At 36.5% G+C, this 26,058-nt stretch overlaps 2 protein-coding genes across 5 annotated transcripts in view; both read left to right on the top strand.

The window, feature by feature from the left end:
* Positions 1–4,224: 4,224 nt before the first annotated feature.
* Positions 4,225–4,812, top strand: LOC131856302 (uncharacterized). Its single transcript, XM_059207913.1, has one exon. It carries the CDS (start codon positions 4,225–4,227, stop codon positions 4,810–4,812), a length of 588 nt encoding a protein of 195 aa, XP_059063896.1.
* A 6,203-nt stretch (positions 4,813–11,015) lies between these two features.
* The window catches only part of LOC131052435 (nuclear intron maturase 2, mitochondrial), a 132,211-nt gene continuing 117,168 nt past the window's right edge, over positions 11,016–26,058 (top strand). For all 4 annotated transcript variants that reach the window (XM_059207832.1, XM_057987106.2, XM_059207831.1 and 1 more), the window contains exon 1: positions 11,016–13,565. In XM_059207832.1, the coding sequence (XP_059063815.1) occupies positions 11,297–13,492 (2,196 nt within the window). In that variant the 5' untranslated portion in view covers positions 11,016–11,296 and the 3' untranslated portion in view covers positions 13,493–13,565. The remainder of the gene's footprint in view (positions 13,566–26,058) is intronic.

The following is a 26,058-nucleotide window of genomic DNA, read 5'->3' as shown; positions in this document are numbered from 1 at the left end:
TGCATTTCTTCCCCTTTTGACTGCATTTCTCATATTTTCAATTGGGTCTTGTCGACATTGTCATGAATTGCGATCTTTGATCATTATCAATCCTATCACATCAATTGGACATCGTCAACCCTTACCGATGTCGAATTAGGGTTTTGTCCTTGTTCTTTATCATTATCAAGTATCATTGATTAATTATGTCATTTTGGATCATTTTGCATCCTTGCCAATCATCAATCTATCAATCTTTCATGAATTTGCGACTGATTAGCCATTGGTCTTCTATCATTTGACTTTCATCAAGTCAACTATTTTATCAATCTTTGATCGATTTGTCATCGGTCTTAATCAATCATCATCTTCTTGTCAATTTGGATCGATTAGTCATTGATCCCTATCAATTGTCATAAGTCAATTTGGCCCCCTTTATCAATCTTGGTCAATTTGTCATTGATCCTTTGCAATCAATGTCGACACTTTATCAATTATCCATTTTCCATCATTAAATCATGATTGAATCGACCTCATATCAATTTGCCTTCGTCATGACCTAATTATCATTCTATCATTTCTAATCGATCCCCTAGGGTTTCATGATTTATTCATTTAATCCTAATTAACATTCCCTCTAGGTTAAATAATTTATTTATTTATCCTAGGTCTTGTGTCACAATTAAATATTCTTTTAATTGGCTAACTAATTCCTCCCTTTTGTGAATTAATTAATAAATTAAACTTATTAATTAATTCACCCAATTTCTATTTCATCATTTTCTAATTTACTAATTTACTAATTTCCTCTTTTCCACCTAATTTTCCTAATTTTCCAATTCTAATTTCCACCTAATTATCTCTCTCAAGTGGCTCCTATTTTTGTGCTTCACTTGTCATAGAGTGGAGGCATGATTCTCGCATGCATCATAATGCTTGCACAACAATATGTCATAGCACTTATCTTAGTATTTTGTCACCTAACATTTGCATTGGAAATATGCCATAATTCATGACATAGAAGGTGTCATAGCCTTCCTTTTCAACTCAATTTTGCCAAATTTGAATCCAATTGCTTTTCTAACACTTTTCATGCTAATTTTCTCATCTCTCCAATTTGCCTATAAATTGGATGCCATTTCTCAATCATGATCAATCAACCACGCTTCTAGTATCTTCGCGCTGTCAAAATCATCTTGCAATCTTGCTCTCTAGCTTTTGCACTTGTAGGTGAGATCCACAAATCCGCTCGTTTGGAGGAGAAAGAAGGACAATGGAGGTCAATTGAAGAAAACATTTTTGATGGTTTGCTTTCTTTTTTAATGTTTTGTCTTCAATTCTTCTATTGATTGTGATAGGAATTAACTTCATAGCATTTAGTTTCATGGTTGGCTAATTGTTTGTGCTCTGAATCTTCTGCTCATTTTCCTATCTACAGCACCATGCCATGGTGACAAGAAACATCATGAGAGGGCTTGAGAGGAGAAGGAAGAAACATTAAATGCTTGAGGAGACATGAGGGTAACCTGATGTGGTTAAGTTATTGGATAAAGACTTTATCCAACGATAAAGCTATTATCTAATGGGTAAACTCTTGTGCAAGGTTTATCCATGGTTAGGCCTTGACCAAGGGGACAAAGACCCGTGTGGGTTAGTGTGTTGAAGAAGAGAAGCATTTAAGACTCTATAAGAGTCCTTCATGTGTGAGATGATGGGTTGAGGGTTAAATTGAGATTAGGATTATGCAAATGATTAGAAGTAGGATTAGGCTTATTTAGAAGGGCTTAGAAGAAAATTAGTGAGCAAGTAAGCATTGTAGGAGAATGCAAATGGGTGAGGATAAATAAGATTTTTAAATAAATATAAATTTATTTAAATGTATGTGTGCAACTTGCATTTGTAGGAGAATGCAAGTGGATGGGGATTTACATAAATATTCATTTATTTAAATGGGGATTTTGATTGTGCATTTTAAATAAATGTTTAATTTATTTAAAGAGAGGAAAGAGGGGATTAAATAAATTAATAAATTTATTTAATAGTTGGATTATTGTTAATAATTTTAATTTAAATAAATTTATGAAATTTATTTAATTAACAAATAGGAGTTGGGTGAATTAATTAAATGTAATTTTAATTAATAGAAGAACATCAGTGCATTAAACAAATTATAAATATATATTTAATTTAATGGACAAATTCATGTGTCTTTAATTATAATATTAAATTACATGAGAATAACTCTAACCTAATTTCATGAATAATTTTATATGTTGAAGTTCATTTAAGATATGATTAGGTTTATTCAAAATCATTTAAATATTAAAAAAAAGATAGAAAATATGGCTCTGCAAAATTTCGTTGAAGGGAATAGGCGAAATAATATCTTTGAAAGGCGCGATAGTGGGGTTCCCTCAACATCTGGAAGGGCTCCCCCTCTACAGGACAACGCATGGCAGACTGTGAAAAGCAGAAGAACCATTAACGAAGAAAGAAGGAAGGAAAGGACTGCGCTAAACCTAAATCATGTCTGGGAAGTTCCCATTACAACACAAATCCCATCCTTCGCCACTAATGCAAATAGGGTGCCGCTAGGGTTAAAGGCAAACTACGATTGGCCTCGACTCGGCTCGCAAAGATGTCAGGTAGAGGGTTTTATAAAACCGTCCAGAGTTGGGGAACCCACACCGTGGAGAAATTTCAAAACTGAAGGAGATCATGCAATGCAAAAAACATGGAAGGAACCGAAAACACAGGGCAAAAAACAAATCAAGATAAATTCAAAACAATCTAGGCCAGAGCCAATCAAAATCCTAACTCCTAATGCCGCTACGGAGCTAAGGGATTACTACGCTAAGCATAGATTATTTGCTAGATGGGAAGGCTGTGGACAATCTTCATCAAAAATAGCAGACTGGTGGAGAGGAGAATTCTGCGGCCAGGTAAGTATAACAACCCTAACCAATAAATACATCTTCATTGAATGCTATGAAGAATCATTAAAAACCAGAATGTTAGAAGGAGAACAGGTGTTTTACAAAGGTAGGAATTTTAAATTTCTAGATTGGAAACCTAAATTTGATTTGAATAGACACGAATTTAGCACAAAATCTAGATGGATAATCATACATAACATTCCAATTGAACTAATGCATGTCAAGATTTTAATTGATATAGGCAATAGCTTAGGCAAATTTGTAGCCCTAGAAAAAAACTGGACAGATAATTCTGACGTAAAAATTTTAATAGATATGGAACGAAATAATAAGGATTTAAGAAGTATATCCATTAACACGATGGATGGGAACTATAATCTAAATCCAAAATGGTTTAATGGTGAGGTATCAAATGAAATATGGGCCATAAACCCTAATGTTAAAAAAACTCAGATCAGGAAAACAAAAAAAACTAAAAAGCCAGATAACAAGGTTACCATTCAATTCAACAATGACATCGGTGGTTTCATCATCACAAATACTCAGTGTGGTTAAAAGTTAGGAACACAAGCTAGCTCCCAGAGTGCCAAATCTGTCAATAATGAAGAGATCCCTACAACGCCTGAGAAAGGAAAAATTCAAAAGGAACTGGATGAGGTCATTGATAGCCTGATGGGAAAATTTGCAGAAGAGATAGCATATGGAATGCTAAAGAAAGATAAGATAGCAAAAAACACCAACCCTTCAATTGGACATATTCACACGACAGAAACCCCCCAAGTAAAGGAAATTGAGAATAGACATGAAGAAGGGGTACTAGAGATGCAAAACATGGAGAACCTTTCACCTGTGGTCAATGGGATGAATGAAGAAGAAGAAATAAATTTTATAATTAAGGATTAATCAATATGTAGGAGGAGGAAAGATCTGAGGAAGCAAATGCAAACTTGAAGGAATCACCCAACAAGGGTATAATGATGATAGATGGAGACAAAGAGAACCCAGACTGTGGCAAATTTGTTAACAATAAGAGGGGGAGAAAATCTTTTTTAGAAAAGATGAAATTGGATGGGGAAGCGAAGGGCCAAACCAAAATAACAAACCTATTCGGCCCAATAAAGAATCCGCTAACACCCAACTTGGACTAAAAATAATAACATGGAATGTAAGGGGCCTAGGAGCCCCTAGTAAGCAACACTTAATCAAGCGTAGCTTAAAAAGATCTGATATAGATATACTCATGATACAAGAAACAAAATTGAATAGGGAGGATATGAACAAAGTTTGTAAAAATCTCTACCAATGGCAAATGGAAGCAACAGAATCCATTGGGGTGTCTGGAAGATTGGCATTATTATGGAAGAAAAACACAATAACATATACGGGTTATGTTAAGATGCATCATTGGATGGCCGGAAAAATTAAAGCAATTAACAGAGATACAGAATTTATCATCATCAACGTTTATGGCCCGATAACTACAGACAAGAAAAAAGCAGTATGGTCAGAAATAAATCATTTTTTAACAGATTTAAAGGCTCCTCACTATATTATTGGGGGAGACTTTAACACTATTCTGCATCAATCAGAGAAAATTGGAGGTGCAAAGATAATGAGACAGTCACAAAAAGATTTTATAGAATGGGTAGATAATAATTATCTGCTAGAAATAAAAACTGACAAGAGTTCACATACATGGAACAATAGGAGATCCGGTTTTTCTAATATCTCTGAAATACTAGATAGATTCTTCTTTAAAGGGGATTTGATTTCCTTCCAAGTAGAAATGAAAGCCTCAATACTCCCATGGTCAAGATCAGATCACTTCCCAGTTTTGCTGGAACTAATAGGGGAAGTGAAAACCATTGGGAGACCATTCAAATTTGAAAATATGTGACTTAAGCATGTAGATTTCCTCCCTAATATACAAAAATGGTGGGCAAAAAATAATTTTCAAGGTTCCAAAATGTTCCGAGTAACCTTAAAATTAAAAGAAATAAAACATAAATTACTAGACTGGAACAAGGAAAGATTCAAAAACATCTTTGAAGAAAAATTAAGAATTGAAAAAGAAATGGAAAATGTTAATACAGAAGTCATGAAACATGGAATGGATCAAGTATTATATGAATCAGAAAAAAGGCTTATGAAGGAATATGAAGACATTCTCACCAAAGAAGAAATTTTCTGGAAACAAAAATCCAGAGAAGCATGGCTAATTGAGGGTGATAAAAATACCAAGTTCTTTCATAATAGTGTCAAGTTGAGGAGAGCTATGAATAGAATCACTCAAATAACTAACGAGGAAAATCAGAGTATCACAGACCAAAAGATGATTGTGGAAGATGCAATCCAATACTTTAGAAATATGTTGAATAATTGGGAATATTCAGATCTCTCCCACAACCAGGACTTGGTTAAAAACATACCGAAAATACTAGCAAATGAGGATAATCAGATGTTAAATGCTAGGATCACCAAGGAAGAAGTAAAACATGCGTTATCACAATTTTTAGGGGATAAAGCTCCTGGACTAGATGGATACCCTGCTAACTTTTATCAGAAATGTTGGCACATCATAGGTGATGAGGTATCAGAGGCATTAGAAGCTGCGAGAAACGCGGGTAACTTTTCGAAAGAAATAAACAACACATTCCTTGTTCTCTTACCTAAAAAAGAAAACCCATTAAGATGGGAAGAATTCAGACCCATATCATTATGCAATATGACATATAAATTATTAACTAAAGTCATGGCCAACAGACTGAAAAAATTATTACCAGTTATCATCTCTGAAGAACAAACAGGCTTTGTTCCAAACAAATCAATCTTAGATGGGATAATCATTGTTCAAGAGGCGATTCACTCCATTCAAAACCAAAAACAACCAAAAATGTTAATTAAACTTGATATCAGAAAAGCCTATGATAAAGTGGACTGGTATTTCCTATGCAGCTGCATGAAAGCCTTCGGCTTTAATAAACAATGGATCAATTGGGTATATAGATGCATTTCAAGCCCTCGCTACTCAATCTTGATAAATGGAAAGCCAGAGGGATACTTTAAAGCAACTAGGGGCCTGAGACAAGGGGATCTGCTATCCCCCTTCCTATTTATCATAATGTCTGAAGCCTTGAGAAGGGCCTTTAATGCCTCGAGAATTGAAGGCAGGCTGTAAGGTATACAGATAACAACAGGGGTAGAACCTTGCACACACCAGCAATTTGTAGATGATACGATGATACTAGGAAAAGGCAATCTCAAAGAGGCTAAGGAAATTAAGAGAATTCTTCTCTCATATGGGAAAGCATCCGGAGAATTAGTAAATAATGAAAAATTAGAAATTTTTTGTTTTAATATACCTATTCAAGAATAGAACAGGATAGCTAATTGGCTTGGGTATAAGATTGGACGATTACCATGCTCATACTTGGGAATACCAATTGATAAAGGAACAAGAACCACCAAGCTGTGGGTTCAACTCATTGAACGCATCAAAAGAAGATTATCATCTTGGAAAGGCCTATGGTTGACAGGGGCAGGAAGATTAACACTGATTAAATTAGTCTTATCGGCGGTACCTATCTATATGTTATCTTGCATCCCTTTATCAAAAGGGATACACAAGAACATTGACCAAATTATCAGGAATTTTTACTGGCAGGGCACATAAGACAAAAACAAAATAAAATTAATTGCTTGGGACAAAATTTGTAGGGAAAAGTGTGATGGGGGCACGGGTATAAGGAACTTAATATGGCAGAACAAGGCCTTAGGGGCGAAATTGATTTGGAAAATATACGTCTCATCCGAAGCCAAATGGGCAAAATTTTTGAGAAATAAGTACTTGACAACTAAACAAAAAGAGGCAATATTCAGGGAAAGGCACCTGCCAAAAGGATCAAGAATCTGGAATTTTATTAAAGATTGTAGACCCATTATAACAAATCATCTAGCTTGGGATGTCCATAATGGCAAATCAGCCTTGTTTTGGGAAGATTCCTGGGGGGACCAACCTCCAATAGATGTTCTGATGGATACACCCAAGATCAAACAACAAATGAAGAATCTATGGGGCAATTATGTCAAGGACTATATAATTCTTGACCCAAAATCCGCACTAGGATGGAAATGGAAAGACATGAGTACATTTATGTCTGAAATCAAATTCCAAGAACTTCAAAGGATACTGACTCATAGAATGATCTCCGTTAGAGGAGGGGATGACAATTTAATATGGTCAGAATCCAAAAACGGACAATATAATTGTAGGGATGGATTTAGGAGTATATATAAGGAGGTAAAAGTCAGCAAAGACCACATACCAACCATATTATGCTGGAATAAATTTTGCCTTCCAAAAGCAGGCTTCTTCGCTTGGGCTGCAATACAAAGAAAAGTACTCACGGCTGAACAATTCAGAAGAAGGGGATATGAAGGACCATCAATATGCCTATTATGTAGGGAAGAAGAGGAAACGAGTGATCATATTTTCATGACATGTAGATATACTCAAATTTGTTGGTACTGGTTAATGGCAAAGTTAGGATGGTCGAGAGCTATTAGCTCTTCCTTGATAGAATGGTGCTCATATTGGCCAATAATTATGAAAAACAGTCTATTTCATAACATATGGATCTACAACGCTTCCATTCTAATATGGGAAGTTTGGAAAGAAAGGAATAGAAGAATATTTCAAGAAAAGGAAATGCTAGTAGAAAAACTCATAATAAAGATAGAAGTAGCAATAACTAAAACAACAAATAATAAAAACATGAGCATCCCGTCATATGGGAAATCATTTACAGAATGGGATAACTTCATTAGAAAGCAATGGGGTGGAATAAAAATTCCTCATTTTTTTGGCAAAGAGGGAACTAATAAATAGGAGATAAGGAAAGCATGTAAATGGCAACCACCAAAGCTTGGATGGTTCAAATTAAACTTTGATGGAGCATCCAGAGGAAACCCTGGAATAGCAGAGGCTGGATGTATTATTCACTCAAACAAAGGAAAATGCATTGGGTCTAAGGCCATACACTTAGGAAAAGTCACCAATAACACTGCAGAACTCCTAAGCCTAATAGAAGGTTTAAACATGTGCAAAGAATTAAGAATACCCAAATTAGAAATTGAAGGAGACTCAACAATAATTATAAATGCAATTAGGAATAGAGGAATGCCTAATTGGAAGCTTAAAGGCATGCTTGAAAGAGCATTAGAATTACTCAACAATTTCACAGACTATACTATTAACCATATTTACAGAGAGGCAAACATGGCAGCCGATGAATTAGCTAATTTAGAGGCAGATGGAATAGACAAGAAGACAATTAATATAGTAGAAGCCAATGATAAAGAATGATCTGGACATACACATATCTAAAAATCATGTATATACTCATGAACATGTGGACTAATATATATATATATATATATCCAGATATTTGCATATACTCATATATATCTTGATATATATGTATATGTATATGTCTGTATATATATTAAATATACATATATATACATATAGATATATACATCGATACATACAGGGGGATGTCTGAGAGATAACATCTAATTATTTTCAGTTAACAATTGTAAGTCTTAGCCATCTGACATAGAATCGAGAGCTTATTCTCTTATAATAGAACAACTAAATAATTATTGAAATCACTTATCACACCTCATAAAATCTGGGTGATCAAGGACAACATAATTTAAGAAAATGCCATAGAGGCGTCCTAAGGGGTACGATCCTCTATGCAGAACTCTGTGAATTAAAAGACTACATGCAATGAATAAAAACCTGAGCTATGGAAGGATTAAGGCAGAATTTGTAGCACCCAAGGTTTCGACAAAACGGGAAAAAGAAGAGGCGAGATAAAAACAAACAAGGTAAAGAAGTAAGGTAAATTTCTCATGTTAATGTTTGTTTACAAAAGTCTGCTCTGAAAATGGTTTTGAGGGATTCTGGAATGTAATTCACCGATTAAGATTTACATGTCTATTAATAACTAAAAATGCTTATTCAGGGGTAATTAATATACATTTACACTTATGTATATATCCATAGGAATATATATATATATATATATAAAAGTGCAGATGTATGGATACATGATAACCTAAGGGTAACTAACAACGCAGTCTCAAGGTTTATGGCATGCAATTATTCCTGAAGTAGTAGACAAATTTAAATTTTAGAGCCTAAGCATATTATATGTGCATTTTCAGGTTATGATTTCTATTCCATAAGAAAGTTAATGAGATTTTTGTTTAATATATTCAATTGAGAAAGGCTATGACCTAAAATGACAAGGAATTGAGGGTATTGCCATAGCTCTTTATCTGTAAGATTATTGTAGCCTGAATGATCTCTTACATTATCATTCCTATCGGGTAGGAGATGTTAAAGTGAGAGACCAAAAAGGCTACAATATGTTATTAAAGAAAGCTCAGTTCTAAAAGGATAATATATGGAAATGAATGGTTATTGCTAACATTTAGTAGTATTTGGTAGCTATGTTTGGTTGATTTTTGGCAGATCAGGACGAGAATCTGCTTGAAGAAGGAGAATTCAAACCCACTACGGAATAGCTCACTTGGACATAAAAGGTGGACGCATAAATGGAAACCCTCATCTATTGGTCTCAAGCAGTAGGAAAGAAAACAGAGGAACTCTTTCAACAGAAAGTTTGGAAATTATAAGGGCAGAATTGCCAAATAATTGTAATTTACCTCAAAAGGAAATTGAGGATTGTAAAGACAAGAAATGTCTAAACTTTATGTAATTTTGATCCAATTGGATCTGGGCAAGACCAGAGGTTTTCTTCCTCCATTCTTTCCTACCGATGCCCACATCGAATGGAGATGTAAAATATTTTATTAATAAAATCAATTTGGCCAAGGCCTATTACCGAAAAAAAAAAAGAAAAAAAAGATATGATTAGGTTTAAGATTAATTTAGGTTAGAGTCATATAGATAATTAGGATTCTTATAGTACTGTATTTTAATTATTATAGTTATATTATAATATTATTATATAAATTTTTATATATTTATTACTATGTTGTTATTTATTATTAATTAATTATTATAAATACTAGTACTATAAGAAATTTTAGAAGTTTTAGAATTTGTTAAATACTTGTTTGGTGGATGTGTAAAATATTTGTTCGACAGATGTGTAAAATAAATTTGATAAAAAAATTTAAATATGTTAAATATTATTTTAATGTACTTAAAAAATTGCCAAAAAAAAATCATTAACTTTATCAAAATTTAAAAAATTAAAAAACATACATGAAAACAAAAATATTATAGTTTTAATTGGTAGAAAAACAATAGAATAATAATAAGTTATGACAACAATTACAATAATACTAACATAAAGCAAGTACTAATAATAATAAATAAGAATTCTTTGTTCTACTAAAAATAAAAATAACACAATTACAAGTGCCACATAGTGGCGAGTACTTGCCTTTGTTAATTTTTTAATTGAGTGTAATTGAAATCTTAAATAATTTGAGTTATATATTAGAGGGTTGAAGAGTCCCAAGAAATATACTTAGCAATTTTATCAATGGTTATGAATTTTGAAGAGTTTCATAAAAATGATGTTTTTCCAAAAAAAAAAGAAACTCAATCATGAAATCTTTAGTATTTGATTTTGCTAAGACCTCTACTCTCCTTAGGTTTTACAATAATAAATTGATTTATTATTATTTTTTATATTAATTTTGTTATCAAGTAAATTTTCAATATCAATTTTTTATTTAATATTATAAATATATGATAAATTATATATATTAAAAAAATAAAATATAGTTCCTAATAGATCATAGTTCAAGATTAATTGTCAATGACTTTTTAGTTTTTAATTGGTTCAAATTAAATTTTTTAATAACTAGTTAACTGTAAAAAGAAAAATTCCGTACTAATAAGAATTATTTGTTCTACAAAAAATAAAAATAAAACAATCAAATATCACAGATTTTTAAATGTCAAATTTAATATACTTCTAATAAGTTAAAAACCCTAATTATAATTATAAAAAGATTAGAGATCAACATATATCATTTCTACTACTTGCTGCGGCTACAGCCCCCGTCGTCTCGAATGATATCTCGCTTCAGTGCAAGTGTTTTTCCTCGTTAGTATCCAGAGTAACATAATATCGTCTCAGACCTGGTTTTGTTTTCTTCTTTTTGCAGCAGTCTTTGCATAGGAATGTTAGTGCCTGGATAGAGTGAATGCCAGTAGTGACGGTGCAGCAGAAGGGTTAAATGGGTTTCTCCATGAATGGCACTAGTGATAGTCGGCTAGAGTTATATATTGTTACGGTGTTAGGATTTCTTTTATGCTCAATATGTTTTGAATGCCAACATTGATATTTAGGCTGAAGGGATTTGGCCAGATGCGCCATCTGGGCTTTGCTCACGTGCGTGGGATTCATAGGCATCTCAGAGCCCATGAAAGTTTGTTATATAGGTCTTTGAATGCCTCGCTAGAGCTCTCGCAGCGATATACAACCTCGGCGTTTGAAGGCAGAGATAATCGTCCCAGGGTTCATGCCTATGACACTAGGAACAGGAACAGGAATGCCGCTTTTGATTCAGAAGACCCCTATTCCTTGGTTAAAGAAGATGGCGTTCATGTTTGCACGGGCTTGTGGATTAACAGCTTCCGAGACAATCATAAAGTTGTTAATAGTCTGTCTGGTTATCTCAAGAGGTTTGAAATTTGGATAATGGCCTATCAGAAGGTTTATGCGGATGAAACTGGATCGCTTACACACAGAAACGAGATTGAGAAGGGTGTTCTGGAAGATCTTTTGGCTTTGAGGAATGCGGTTATGGAGTCTAGGTTTAAATGGGGGCAGCGCCTTGAGTTCTATATCAGGTCACCTAAGGACAAAGCTCCAGCAGGTCCATTATCTAAGACGAAACTGAAATTTTTATTGTCGTCTACACAGCCCACTCCATTTCAAGACAGGGTTGTACAAGAAGTATTACTTATGATCCTGGAGCCAGTATTCGAGGCCCGCTTTTCGCAGAAATCTTTTGCTTTCAGACCTGGGAGGACTGCACACACTGCAATCCGATATATCAGAAGTAATTTTGCAGGTTATCTGTGGTATCTAAAAGGAGATTTGAGTACTATTTTAGATGGTGTTAGGGTTGGGATTGTGATGAATGCTCTTGTCCGGGACGTGAGGGATAAGACGGTAATTGACCTTATCAGGTCTGCTCTCACAACGCCTGTTATTGTTGGGGCACCCAAAGTGGAGAAGAAGAAGAAGAAGAAATATCTGAAGAAAAAGGTTTTGAAGGAAGGGGAACCGAAACCCGATCCTTATTGGCTACTGACATTTTTTGGGTTTGCGCCTGAAGAGGCAGCAAAGGTTCCAGATTGGGGTCATTGTGGTGTCTTGAGTCCTCTTCTGGCCAATATTTGTTTGAACGAATTTGACCATTGGATGGAAGAAAGGATAAAGGAATTTTTTCGGCCCTCAAGCACTGATGTTATAGGCAATGAGTATGATCCAGAAGGCACCAATGCATGGCCTGAATTTCTTCCAACCAGCGGTCCGGACAAAACCAGGAAGATAGACTATATTCGATATGGAGGGCACATTTTGATAGGAGTGAGGGGCCCTCGGGCGGATGCCGTGACAATTCGGAGGCAATTGATTGACTTCTGTGAACGGAAGTATGGACTGAACCTTGAGAACGACAGTGTGCCAATAGAGCACATAACTAAGGGAATTATGTTCCTTGACCATGTTATTTGTCGCCGAGTTGTTTATCCCACACTGAGATACACTGCAACTGGTGGCAAGATTGTGAGCGAGAAAGGTGTGGGTACATTGCTCTCGGTAACTGCTAGCTTGAATCAGTGCATTCGGCAGTTCCGGAAACTGGAACTGGTTAAGGGCGACAGAGATCCTGACCCGCAGCCTTGTTTTCGCATGTTTCATGCTACTCAAGCATACACCAATGCACAGATGAACAAGCTTTTGTCAACAATGGCGGAATGGTTCAGGTATGCAGACAACCGTAAGAAAGTAGTTAACTTTTGCTCTTACATTATTCGTGGTTCTTTGGCAAAGCTTTATGCTGCCAAGTATAAGCTACGATCCAGAGCCAAAGTTTACAAGATTGCCTCACATAACCTCAGCCGCCCGTTAAAGGAGAAGAAAGGGTCGTCACCTCATTTTAAAGAGCTCCTGAGGATGGGACTTGTTGATTCCATTGACGGCCTTCAGTACACAAGGATGTCTTTGATACCTGGAACAGATTACACACCCTTTCCTAAGGATTGGAGACCAGACCATGAACAAATTTTACAAGAATATTTAAAACTAGAAAATCCTAAAACGTTGCAGGAGCAACAGGTCTCACTGCACGATCAGGGCTTGATTGCACCACAGGATTACATGTCAATCATGGTATGGAACTACAAAAAACATGGTATTTTTTCTGATCAAATTCAACATGTTAATGGCCCGAAAGAAGAAACAGATCTTTCAGATGACGAGGAAGCTGGAGTTGGTATTAGCAGAGTTGCGTAGATGTGAAGGGTAACATTCCATATATTTTTTTAGAAGTATCACGGAAGTCTTGCTGGGAAGCAAACCAGCAAAGGTAATATTTTCTGCTATTAACCGTAAATTGATGTACAGTTGTTCTTGAGTACAATATTTCAGTCTTTCACACTCTTGATAACATTGATTATACAAATTTCTCATTACACTCTAAAAATCTATAGGATAATTCATCTCATTACACTCTAAAAATCTATAGGATAAGTCATACTTTTCCTCTCCTAGTAGACATGGCTTTTCAATATTTTTCAACAATTGTGATGCTTATGAAGCTATATGATTTTGACTGTTGCCTAAACTTTTCCCTCTAGACATAGAACTCTATGTAATGACTAAACGTGTTAAAAAATAAACCATTTGCAAGGTTGTATAAAGATCATTGTATCGAAAGAGTTGTAAATTTTGGAAGCTCTGAATCTATTAATTGAAGAGCCATAGTATAAACTATTATAGTCATCTTTTTGTAATCCTCCAATATCCAAGGAAATTTTAGAGGGATGCTCAAATCAACCTTATCGACTATTATTTTTTGTCTCTGCAGAACATGGTCCTGACTAAAAATCAAGATATTTTACTGGTATAGACATGCTATAAATCCATTCTACCAAAGTGTATTTGAAATTTTGAAGCACAGGTTGTTCTACACTTTTAATGCTTAGTATACTGTCCATTTGCTGACTCAGCTTTACATAAGCAAGAGGCTTCCTGTATTGGAATCTTATTATTTTCGCTATAAATTGTTTTGAGTTTTTTGTGCAATTAAGATCAAATAAAATGTGAGCTCATAGACGAGGATAAAAACTTGTTAAATGCTGTAAGAACCCCTATCAGAATATTTTAAAACAAACATGCAATTTTAAAACAAACATGCAATTTTCACACAGGCATTTTGTCAAACATTTGCGTTAGTCAAATATTGAGAATCCTGAAATGCAATCAATTAGAACTACTGCAACTAAGATTATAGATCATAAACCCATCTTAAAATCGTACCATGGATTATGGATTTCACAAGACATTTGGTCGGACAGTTGGTATACCTGATGTTCTGATTTTGATTTCAATTTGCTTTAAATGGATATTATAAATAATTAACATAAAATTGAAAATCCCATCTCCAAATATTACCAACATACCATTTATACAAAATTATTATATTTATTATGCCCACAGACAAAGCTTATACCACACTTTAAATTGCTGTTACAAACTGATATGTAGTGCTTCCTTTTGGGATTTACCTGAATTCAGTACTGAAGCATAATTCCAACTTAAGATGACCACACTTTAAATTGCTGTTACAAACTGATATGTAGTGCTTCCTTTTGGGATTTACCTGAATTTAGTACCGAAGCATTAATTCCAACTTAAGATGAGAATTGTATTTCTTTATCAATATAAAGTTACAATAAAATTACCAATTGTAATGAACCCTTTTGGAATATTTCTGGTTTACAAAGTGACATTAGTAACTTTAAAAATCAAGAATATATAACATTTAAATCAATATATTCATTAGTAATATCTAATTCAATATAACATATACAAAATTACTATTATGATCAAAACATACCCGTATAGTCAATCGTATTAGGAATTCATTAGGAATATCTGCGAACTGCAATCTCAAGGATAGTTGTCCTTGTATTTTGAGAGCATGGGTGGATTCCTCATCTATCCATTTTGGGATGGTGTACTTGAGAAGATCCTCAAGCCCAGGGCATGACTGGGTCCCTGATCCTCAACCATGCAGGAGTTCAGGTCCACTCCATCCCTTAGTCCACCTTGGAGGCTGGCCATTCTCCTCAACTAAGCCTAGGAACACTCATTCACCTCTCAGCCCACGAGCATGGCAGGACCTTCAATCCATCCATCTCGGGGTGACATGCTTGATAAGACGTACAAAGACTACCTTCATCAACAAGCGCAGGAGCATTCATTTGCCTCCCAGTCCACAAGCATGGCAGGACCTCCAATCCATATTGGGGTGGCGGACTCGATGAAGAATGGCCAGTACATCAATTCTCGTGAACTTGGAAGGCTTACAGTCACTTCTATTTGCAAGACATTTCTGATAAATTCTGAAATGTTCAACCCTCAATTTTTTTTATTCTTTTTTCAGCTTGTTTGCCAAAGTTATTGTGCTTCTTGCCAAATGGAACTGTTTTTGTTTACCAATGCCAATATGTTTTTGCCAGTTTAAACAAGTTTTCTTTCTGCATGTATTGAAGACATGATACGTTCATTCTTGGATCATATCAAATGCATGAAACGACAAACTCAAGGTTGCAATTAGGAAAACAGAGAGATTCAAACAACCTTTCAAAGGTACCTTATTGAAAGCTTCCACAGACTGGTATAATTGCAAAGCATTGACAATAGTCCATTCAACAATAAGTTGCAGGTCTGATTACAAAACCCCTTGAACAGCAGCAGTAACAGAAAATAATGAAGCCTAAAAATCAAGTGAAGAAACCCTTCCAAGTTCAGCAAACAAGAATGACTCTCAACCTCTGCTGTATCTCCCTTATGCAAATAATGACCAAGTAATAAGTGCCCCAGATCACTTGAAATGCAGCAATGTGTGCCCAGAACTTCCTTTCATGCAGAGTTTGGTGTCTAGATAATGCTCAGACCTCAAAAATTGAATCAGAATATTATTTTTTCAGAACTGTGTTAGTTTGAAGCAGCTACAGGTTGTTTCTTCCAGTGCTCAAGGGAACAGGGGTGAACTCCAAAATATTCACATGATTTTCCAATATGCTTGTTCACTGCCAAACTGATTACAAGATTGGTTTGTGCCCAGATGTCACAAAGATGCTGCAAACTGTAAAAAGTCTCCCCACGAAAGCCAAGACTCCAAGATTATTAGAAAAGGGCAACACTCAATCTAAGGGGTGAATTTTATTTAAAAAAGTTGAAAACCTTTTCAATGCTCTATTTCCACTGCTCAGATTGGTTTGCCCTGTATTGGAGACCCTTCCAAAACAATACCCACACCCAAAATCTTCTCCGTCTGCCCTAATCGACCCCTTGAAGTTGATTTTTGTCCCTTTTTGCTGCTCAACCAGGAATGATTTTTTTTAGAATTAAAACTCGATTTCCAAACCTGCCATTCTTAATCAGCAGCAATTCATATTGATTGAAATGTATCTACAATTAAACGAACTGAAAAATCTTCATTATTTCCTATGAATCATAAACCTGCAATACCAAAAGATCTGCTCAAAATCAATATCAATGAAAACCCAATATTGCTCCTGTATGAAGCAATCAACCTATCATCCTCGAGAGGTCTCTTACTCTCGAAGACGATGCAGAAATAGAAGTTCCCAACCTCCAAAGCTCTGTGAATCAAACGGCGAAAACCTTCCTCAATATTTCTTCCTGTGTGCATGCAAATCATTCTCTTCAAGTTTTGATAAAAAGGCTCCCATATTCCCACACTAAACATAGGCAAGGGAATTAACTAATTTAAGCCCCCATGACTCCTCTCCAAAGTGAGGGACTTTTAATGTATTTGAATCTCACCATAATGCTAATGCCCAATATGAAAGAAAGAATTTATTAAAAATATCCTTATAACACCAAATATCAAATCAGCTCCAGTATCAAACATTAAACTCCGGATAAAATTATAATTTTTCATTATTCACTTATTTGGGCACCAAACCAAAGATAATTAAAATATTAATTAAATGCACAAGTGAAAATATGAAAGCTTATTTTATTTTGCATTTAATTAATAAATATCTCCAAAGCCCCCCCTAACCATATGCATTAGCCTACGGGGGAACCCATGATAGGTTAACGACCTCTGAAAACTTAGGTCTAGAGAGGGGACATTATAGTCTGCCCTCCCCAAAATTGCTTGACCCTAGTCAATTTCAGCTTTGGATGCTGCAATTTTGCTCATTCTCCCAAGTGGCATCCTCAACCGGCAAGTTCTTCCACTTCACTAGGTACTCTTTCATAACCGTTTTCCTAAGTTTATATTACCTAGTATCAATGATAGCTTCTAGAATGAGATCTAGTTTCCCTTCTTCATCCAATGGTGGCAACTCTGTAGAAGGAACCACATTATATCCTAGTGCCTTCTTTGAGGTGAGACACATGAAAAACGTTATGCACCTTATTGTTTGCACTCCAACTCATAAGCCACTTCTCTGATCCTCTTGGAGATCTTAAATGGGCCATAAAACGATGGCTTCAATATCTCTGATCCACTTTTCTTGAGCTTGGACTGCCTATAGGGCTGCAACCTTAGATAGACCATGTCACCAACCTCAAAAGTCCTCTCAATGCGATGCTGGTTTTGGGCCTAATTCAAATTTTCCTTCAAGGATCTCATGATGTCTTGGCTCTGCTGTAATAAATCCTTTGCCTTAGGCACTTTCTTGTCTCCAAACAATAAGTTCATGAAGCTCGGAGGCTCATAACCATACAAGGCCATAAAGGGTGACATCTTAATTGACATGTGGTATGTAGAGTTGTAACAGTACTCACCAAGGTGAAGCCATCTTACCCATGCCTTCTGCTGCACTGAAACATAATTTCAAAGGTAACCATCCACCCACTTAGTTAATTAGTGCATTTAATTTTTATGGTTTTGGTAGTTGGTTGTTAGTTATCTCTACCGACTCTCTCCTTGCCTTTATAAGGAAGGCTTTGTACATTATTTTTTCATTTCAATACAGTTATTTGCATTTTGGTGAAATAGCCTTGTTCCTTCTCCTCGTGTCTGTGAAGGTGGTTGTTTGTAGATTGTGCTCCCAGGAGATGGTTACACCAACAATATGTAGTACTTGGGGGCTATCATTGAGTCCTCCATGCATCATCCTCCATGTATCATCTTGTTTGTTTCTTTTCTTTCTTTTGGATAGGAGTTTTGTCCCATTTGATTTTCACCTTTTCTTCATTTGTGAGAGATTGAATTGCATTGCATTTGCATTTGTACATGGGTACTGAAAATGGCTGTGTAGCTGAGACCCATCTTGCATCTTGCATAATAATCTTCCCCCTAAATTGCACTTAAGAGGGGGTGTTAGAGTGAATGTGGTTTTATCCCACTCACGTAGGCTTAAGTTAACTCAAGTGGTTGGCATATCTCATTATTATGGCATATCTCATTATTAGATATTAGTTACATAGTATTCAATGATTGCATAGTGCATTTGATATTTGTATTTGGTAGTTGGATATCGGTTATCTCTACCTCATCACACCTTTGTTATTTATACCATAGAAGCAATGGTCTGCAAAACATCATGATTATACCCGATTAATCTTGAATCCTACAGCTAGCCGATTTATTCCCCGAAAAAATCCCCGATTCATGAAAAAATTGTTGACCAATTGTTGATCCAATTTTCAACAATTTGTTGCATTAAAATTGCAGTAAAATCATGTTAAAAAACCCCCAAAAATGGCAAAAAAAAAAGAAAAAAATCGCTGTAAAAACTCGCAAAACCCTAGAAAAACTTGTGAAATTACTGAATTGTTCAAAAATAGGGCTGAATTGAGACAAAATCAGAGTTAGTATGGAATCAATGTGGAAACAATTTGTTATTTTGTCCCTTAGTTTTCTTTCCAACCTCTAAAAATCCATAAATAGAGGAGTGGGAGGAGCAATGGCGTTCATCAATTGTATTTGAAAGGGCCTCAATCATCCTAAATTGTGGGGGCATATGAGATAGAGTCGAAGTAGTTGGCAAATCTGCTCTAAATCGTAGCTTCCATATGACTCAAGCTCTTTGCACACCTTGTGCCATGGATTTTGGTGCGAACAAGCCCCATTAGAATTGTACGGGGCCCTTACACTAACTTTAAAATTAATACTATTATGCACTGTTATAGATGTCACTTTGATGGGGAAGGAGCGAAGCCTTATAGTTTATAATTAATACTATAACATATTTCAAATTGAGTTCTCATTGTGGAGATCAAAGTTCAAATCCCTAAGGGACATCTAATATGGAATTCAAAGTTGTGACTCTTAGTCTTCCACAGTTGGCTTTTAGGTGGTTTCTAATAAGTGGATTCTAATTTGTGACTCTTGGTCTTCCATAGGTTGATTTTAGTGTGGTTGCTCGAAATGAGCTAATGGTGGTTTCTAGTAAGTGGATTCTCATTTGTGACTCTTGGTCTTCCACAGGTTGATTCTAGTGTGGTTGCTCGAAATGAGCTAGTGTTAGTGTCATGGTTGTGGTTGCTGGATATGAGCAAATATTAGTGTCATGTAATGGTCTCAATTTGATGCTCGTATGAACAAAATATTTGTAAATGGTCTGGAATATAAAAAAAATAAATATTATAGACTAAAAATATATATTAATAGTTATATAATAAACTATAAATTGAAAAAAATGTAAACTTGGGTTTCTAACTTGGTCTTGTGCCTAGAGAGACCACTTATGGAGGATCGCTTCCCATGAGGCCATTTCTAGGGGGTCATCATACCCTATAGTTCACTTGTTTAAACCCGCGAGCTCAATGTCTTAGTGAAGGCAGGAGGCCTGTGAGTTCAATGGCCTAGCTGGGATTTGAACCTTGGTGGCTGCTTCACCAACAAAATGTTTCTACCACAACACTAAACGTTTGAAGACATATGTAATATATATAGATATAGATATATGCTTTTTAATTTATAATTGATATAGTTAATTTTTGTTCAAACAAAAATATACAATTCATCATTGTTAAAATTGATCAGATTTTGGAAGTAGAAGAATTTTAGTTTTATTCTTTATTGCTGTTACTCAACTCGGTTGGATATATTTGCCAACTTGTCAATAAGGTTACTGCTGATAAGAGATGGATACTAAGAATTCAAATGAATCAAACTTGATCTGGTATATATATGAGTATCAATGTCTTTGACTTGCACTTTCGATTTTTGTACTTATCAATGAATCGATACTCATCTCAATATATAGAAGAAGAAGAAGAAAGAATTTTAACGTCCACGAGGCTAAGAATAGCCTATGGGACAAATATTTGGAGGAGGCATGTCTTCAAAGAGTCATGCCTTCACGTGAATCAGATTCACGTGGAGTCATGCCTCTTTGAAGAGGCATGCTCCTCTCAATTAATCGGCTGTGTTTAGACAGTGATCTAATTACATATGTTAAGTTCTAATTCAATTTACATAATTGATCAGCATCTCAGCATAATTTGATTCATAATCAATATAAGATTGATTGTAAGAACCCAACTTGGCTCTCCTCTGTTGACTGTTTCTTTTGAATGCAGTAGATTTGAATTTGTTTTGGTTTTTGAATGTTTATGGATTTTTTTGTGTTTTTTTTGGTAATAATGAGCAATGATACAATACTGAAATAAACTCCTATGCTTAAAATAATACTGAAACAATAATATTACTGCTGGAATTAATTTACGAGACAATCAAGGGAATGTTTGTTCTGTTTTATGGCCAATATGCCTGGAAAACAAATTCATTACAATGTAAGATAAAAACCTGAGTTTTGCTGTCCCAGTAGATGAAAAATCTGCAAACTGCAAATTTTAATTTTTTTTTGAAAAATTACTGTTCACGCGGTACTGTAGCAGTCCATACGGCGGTACTGTTCACGCGGCACTGTAGCAGTCCGTACGACGGTACTGTAGCAATCCGTACCGTACTTGTTAATCACCAAAATTTCTTCAATAAATCTGCAATAATTTCTCGTGAATTTATTCTTCAATTCTGCGCAATTAGATGCAAATAAGACCTCTAAATGAAGTCTTCCTGAAACCAAATATCACTGAATATTTCATCAGCTCAGATGGTGAACATTGAAAGCAACTACGTTCTCCAATGGTGGCTGAAAACCCTAGTCTCTAGAGCAAAACCCTTCAATTTCACAATGTCAAAATAAAATAGCCATCCTCTTCTTTCCAAACTCACGCTATATATCCTTTTTTGCAAGTCGTACCCTAATCCTCTTAATTACAATTTTGCTTGTAATTTCATTTAATTTCACTTTGGGTGTCAAAACGATTTTAATCATTAAATGGGCATTTAATTTTAATATTTCAATAGTCTGGCTCAGATAATTTAATTAAAAACATGGCCCCGTCTAATGATGAATTGACCCTCAAGTTAAGTGATTATAATATAAAGTCACTTTATAACTTTATTATTAAATCACTTAATAATAAATGCTAAGTCATTCAAACTTGTCTAACTCCACGAATATTTTGAATTTAGCTATGCCGTCTGAAACTGGAGCTCACTAGTTGACCACCCATATGACCGTGATGTTTGCTAAAAATAGCAGGGGTCCATCTCCAACTACTAAAAATAGCCTGGCCAAGCCAAACTCAAAGAAAAACTCATCATAAACAAACTCTGGCAACCCAGAAGTGTACTCTGCTTTGTCCCTGGAAGATCTCCACGCCAAGGTGACCCTCTAGCCAATCCTACTAGCCTACGAGGGTCTTTGATAGGCTAATCACAAGCTAGAGTGATGTCTCGAGCTAGAAGGGGACATCATAGTCCGCCCTCCCTGAAATTGCTTGTCCTCAAGCAATCTCAACTCTGGATGCTGTAAAATCTCCTCGCTCTCCCAAGTAGCATCCTCTACTGGCAAATCCTTCCACTTCACCAAATATTCCCGGATGGTACGTCTCCTCAAGTTCCTTTCTCTGAAATCAATGATAGCCTCCGGTATCAAAACAAGTTTTCCCTCATCATCCAGGGGTGGTAGTATTGTAGAAGGCACAATATGATGTCCTAGCGCCTTCTTGAGGCGTGACACATGAAAAACGTTGTGCATGTTGCTCTCCGCCGGCAAATCTAACTCATAAGCCACCTCTCCCACTTTCCTGATAATCCTAAATGGACCATAGTATCATGGCTTAAGTTTCTCGGCACCACTCTTCTTGAGAGTGAATTGACGGTAAGGCTGCAACATAAGATACACCATATCTCCAACCTCAAAAGTCCGCTCAGTCCTCTTCTGATCTGCATACTGCTTCTGCTGATTCTGTGCCTTAGTTATATTATCCTTGAGAGTCTTAACAATGTCTTGACTCTCCTGTAACAAATCACCTGCACTAGGCACTCTACTGTCACTCAAAAGCAGATCCATAAAATTGGGTGCCTCATACCCATATAGGGCCATAAAGGGTGACATCTGAATAGACATGTGATAAGTGGTATTGTAGCAATACTCATAGAGATAAATCCACTTTACCCATGCCTTCTGTTGCCCTGCTATATAATTTTTGAGATATCCCTCCACCCATTTGTTCACTCTCTGTCTGACCATCTGTCTGAGGGTGGTAGCTAGTACTTGGAGTGAGCTTTGTCGCACACAACCTGAATAGCTCCTGCCAAAAGTGACTCATAAACCTGCTGTCCCTGTCACTCACAATGCTCCGAGGTAAGCCATGTAATCTAAATATCTCCTTGAAGAACAACTCTGCCACCTGTGTAGCAGTGTATGTAGCAGTGATTGGAAAGAAGTGTGCAAACTTCGTAAGGCGATCCACAACCACATATATGCAGTCCCTGCCTTGGGCTCTAGGCAGTCCTGTGATGAAGTCCATAGACAAACACTCCCACTTCCTATCAGGAATCGGAAGTGGCTGAAGTAAACCGGCTGGATAGGAGTGTTCTTGCTTATTCTGCTGGCAGGTGGGACACTCCCTAACATACTGAAGTACCTCTGCTTTGAGCCCTTTCCATGTGAAGCGCTCTCTAATCTGCCGGTATGTCTTGTAGTAACCAGGATGTCCTGCCATAGGTGAATCATGAAAAGATTTCAGAACCATCGTCCTCACTGCTGATCTTGGAACCAAAAATATTCGCCCTTTGTAAATGATGAGCTCATTCACAAGGGTGTATCTGCTGTCTTGAATAGTCCCATCTATGAATCCAGCTGCCCAAGTATCCTTTGCATACTCTGCAAGGATCAAGTGTCTCCAATCCTCCGATATGTCTGTCAATAGGCTCAAATGGGGCCTACGTGATAAGGCATCAACAACTACATTCTATGTCCCCTTAAAATATGTAATGTCAAAGTCATAGGACTGTAACTTGCTCACCCACTTCTGCTGCCTATCATTGAGATCTCGCTGCCCCAAAAAGTATTTTAGGCTATTATGGTCGGTTTTGATACAAAATTTGCTACCTACCAAATATTGCCTGAATTTAGCCAAAGCATGCATAATGGCTAACATCTCCTTATCATATATGCTGAAGCTCCGCTCTGGCCCTCTCAATTTCTTACTCTCATAAGCAATAGGGTGCTTCTCCTGCATAAGCACCGCTCCAATGCCCTCTCCGGAAGCATCACAGTGTAGCTCAAAAGGTTTGCTGAAATCTGGTAATGCTAACACTGGACAAGAAGTCATCAACTCCTTAAATTTCTCAAAACACTCCTGTGCCTCAAGAGTCCACAAGAAAGCTCCCTTTCTCATCAAATCTGTCAAGGGTGCTGCATGCCTAGAATATCCATCCACAAAACTCCTGTAGAAACCACATAATCCCAGAAAGCCCCTCAACTGTGTAAGGTTCACCGGTGAAGGCCACTCCACAATGGCACGAATATTTTCAGGATCCATGCGTACGCCCTCTGCAGTGATGATGTGACCCAAGTACAACAACTCTGTCATGCCCAAATCACACTTCGACTCCTTTGCATACAAGGACTCTCTGCCCAATATATCCAACACAGTGTCAAGGTGAACCAAGTGCTCCTCCCAAGATCTACTGTACACCAAGATATCATCGAAGAAGACAAGTACAAATTTCCTCAACTGAGGATGGAAAACCCGATTCATTGTTGCCTGAAAAGTAGCAGGTGCGTTAGTTAGCCCAAATGGCATAACTACAAACTCGAAATGGCCACAATGACATCTAAAGGCTGTCTTCTCAATGTCCTGCTCTCTAACTCTGATCTGGTGATAACTTGATCTCAAATCTATCTTCGAGAAGAAGCAAGCTCCATGAAGCTCATCTATCAACTCATCGATCCTAGGAATGGGGTACCTGTTTTTAATTGTCTTCCTATTAAGCACCCTGTAATCAATGCACATCCTCAATGTCCCATCCTTCTTCTTCACTAAGACCACTGAAGAAGCGAAAGGAGACTTACTTGGTCTATTGTGGCCCATAGCAAGTAACTCCTTTACGGTTTTCTCAATTTCATCCTTCAACCTCTTCGGATGCCTGTAAGGTGTAATCATGATGGGTTTAGCCCCCTCCTCTAACTCAATGATGTGCTCAATACCCCTGTCTGGTGGTCTACCTGGTGGAATGTCACTGAACACCTTAGAGTGTTTAACTCTAAGCTCCTGAATATCAGGAGGATATTCAATCTTCTGCTGTCCCTCCTGTGATGGCATCAACATGCACTCTGCTGCCCATTCTACCTGATCATGTCGAATCAATCTAGCCATCCTCCGGAAAGAAACCATCGTGAGATCGCTGTCCCTGATTGCCTTAAGAATATGTGTCTTCCCATTCACTTTAAACCTCATCTCCATCTCCTTGAGGTTAAGAGTGAACTCCCCAATATCATGCAACCAACTCATCCCAAGGACTATATCTGTATCTCCCATAGGCACAACATAGAAATCTGCCTTAAAGTCATAATTATTAACTTTCAATGGGAGTCCAGTGATCTTACGATCACATTTGAGGACATAGCCATCAGCTACCCTCACTCTAATTCCCCCAAACTCCTCTGTTTGTATGCCACGCTTCTCCACCATCCTAGCATCAATGAAATTATGAGTGGCACCTGTATCAACCAAAGTTATGACTCGCTGTCCAGCAAGCACTCCTCTCATCCGGAATGACCCTTCCTGCCTGATACTTGTGAGACGAGCTTCCCTAAGTTGCCCATCTCCTTCCCCATCCTTGGACTCCATTTTAGACAAGTTTTCAGCCTTGTCTTCCTCTTTTTCACCATCTATTTCCTCTATATCAGACTGCTGGTCTGAATTATCTGATTCTGATTCCTCATAGTATGCCCACATAACTCTGTTAGCTTCGCCCTTTGGTCTAAGAGGACAATCATGGTTTGCATCATAGGGTCCCTTACAGTAGAAACATAATTTTTTCTTCCTCAAATCATTTAATGTTTCCCTGTCAAAAGGTGCTGGAGTTTTATCTTTAGAATCATTTTTAAAATCAGTCCTCTCTGGTTTTTTATAAAATGGTTTGTTATCCTTACTAGAAGATGCTCCTTTGGACTGAAATTTGTTTGTTGGGACTGCATGTTCCATACTTCTTGCCTTTTTCATAGCTTCCTGTAAAGAAATAGGATCAAATGCCTTTATCCAACCTCTCAGTGGTTCGGATAGGCCCTCAATGAAAAGAACTATCAATCTACGCTCTGAAATGTTTGGCACCATGACTGCCAACCGTTGAAATTCACCAATGAAATACTCCAAGTTGCCTGTTTGTTTTAGCTGTGCTAAGTCCCGGAAGTAAACCTCTGGATCTTTCTTGTCAAATCTTTCAACCAACCTATCCACGAAGTCCTGGTACTCTGTCACCTGATTATGCTGAAGTGTTACCA

Source organism: Cryptomeria japonica, chromosome 7 (assembly GCF_030272615.1).
Source record: "Cryptomeria japonica chromosome 7, Sugi_1.0, whole genome shotgun sequence".
Lineage (NCBI taxonomy): Eukaryota > Viridiplantae > Streptophyta > Pinopsida > Cupressales > Cupressaceae > Cryptomeria > Cryptomeria japonica.
Note: the sequence above shows the minus strand (reverse complement) of the source record. Positions and strands in the feature narration are given on the sequence as shown.

Bases quoted from the DNA above. Each gene is read 5' to 3' on its own strand.
- LOC131856302 (XM_059207913.1), top strand. From the start codon at position 4,225: ATGGAAGCAACAGAATCCATTGGGGTGTCTGGAAGATTGGCATTATTA.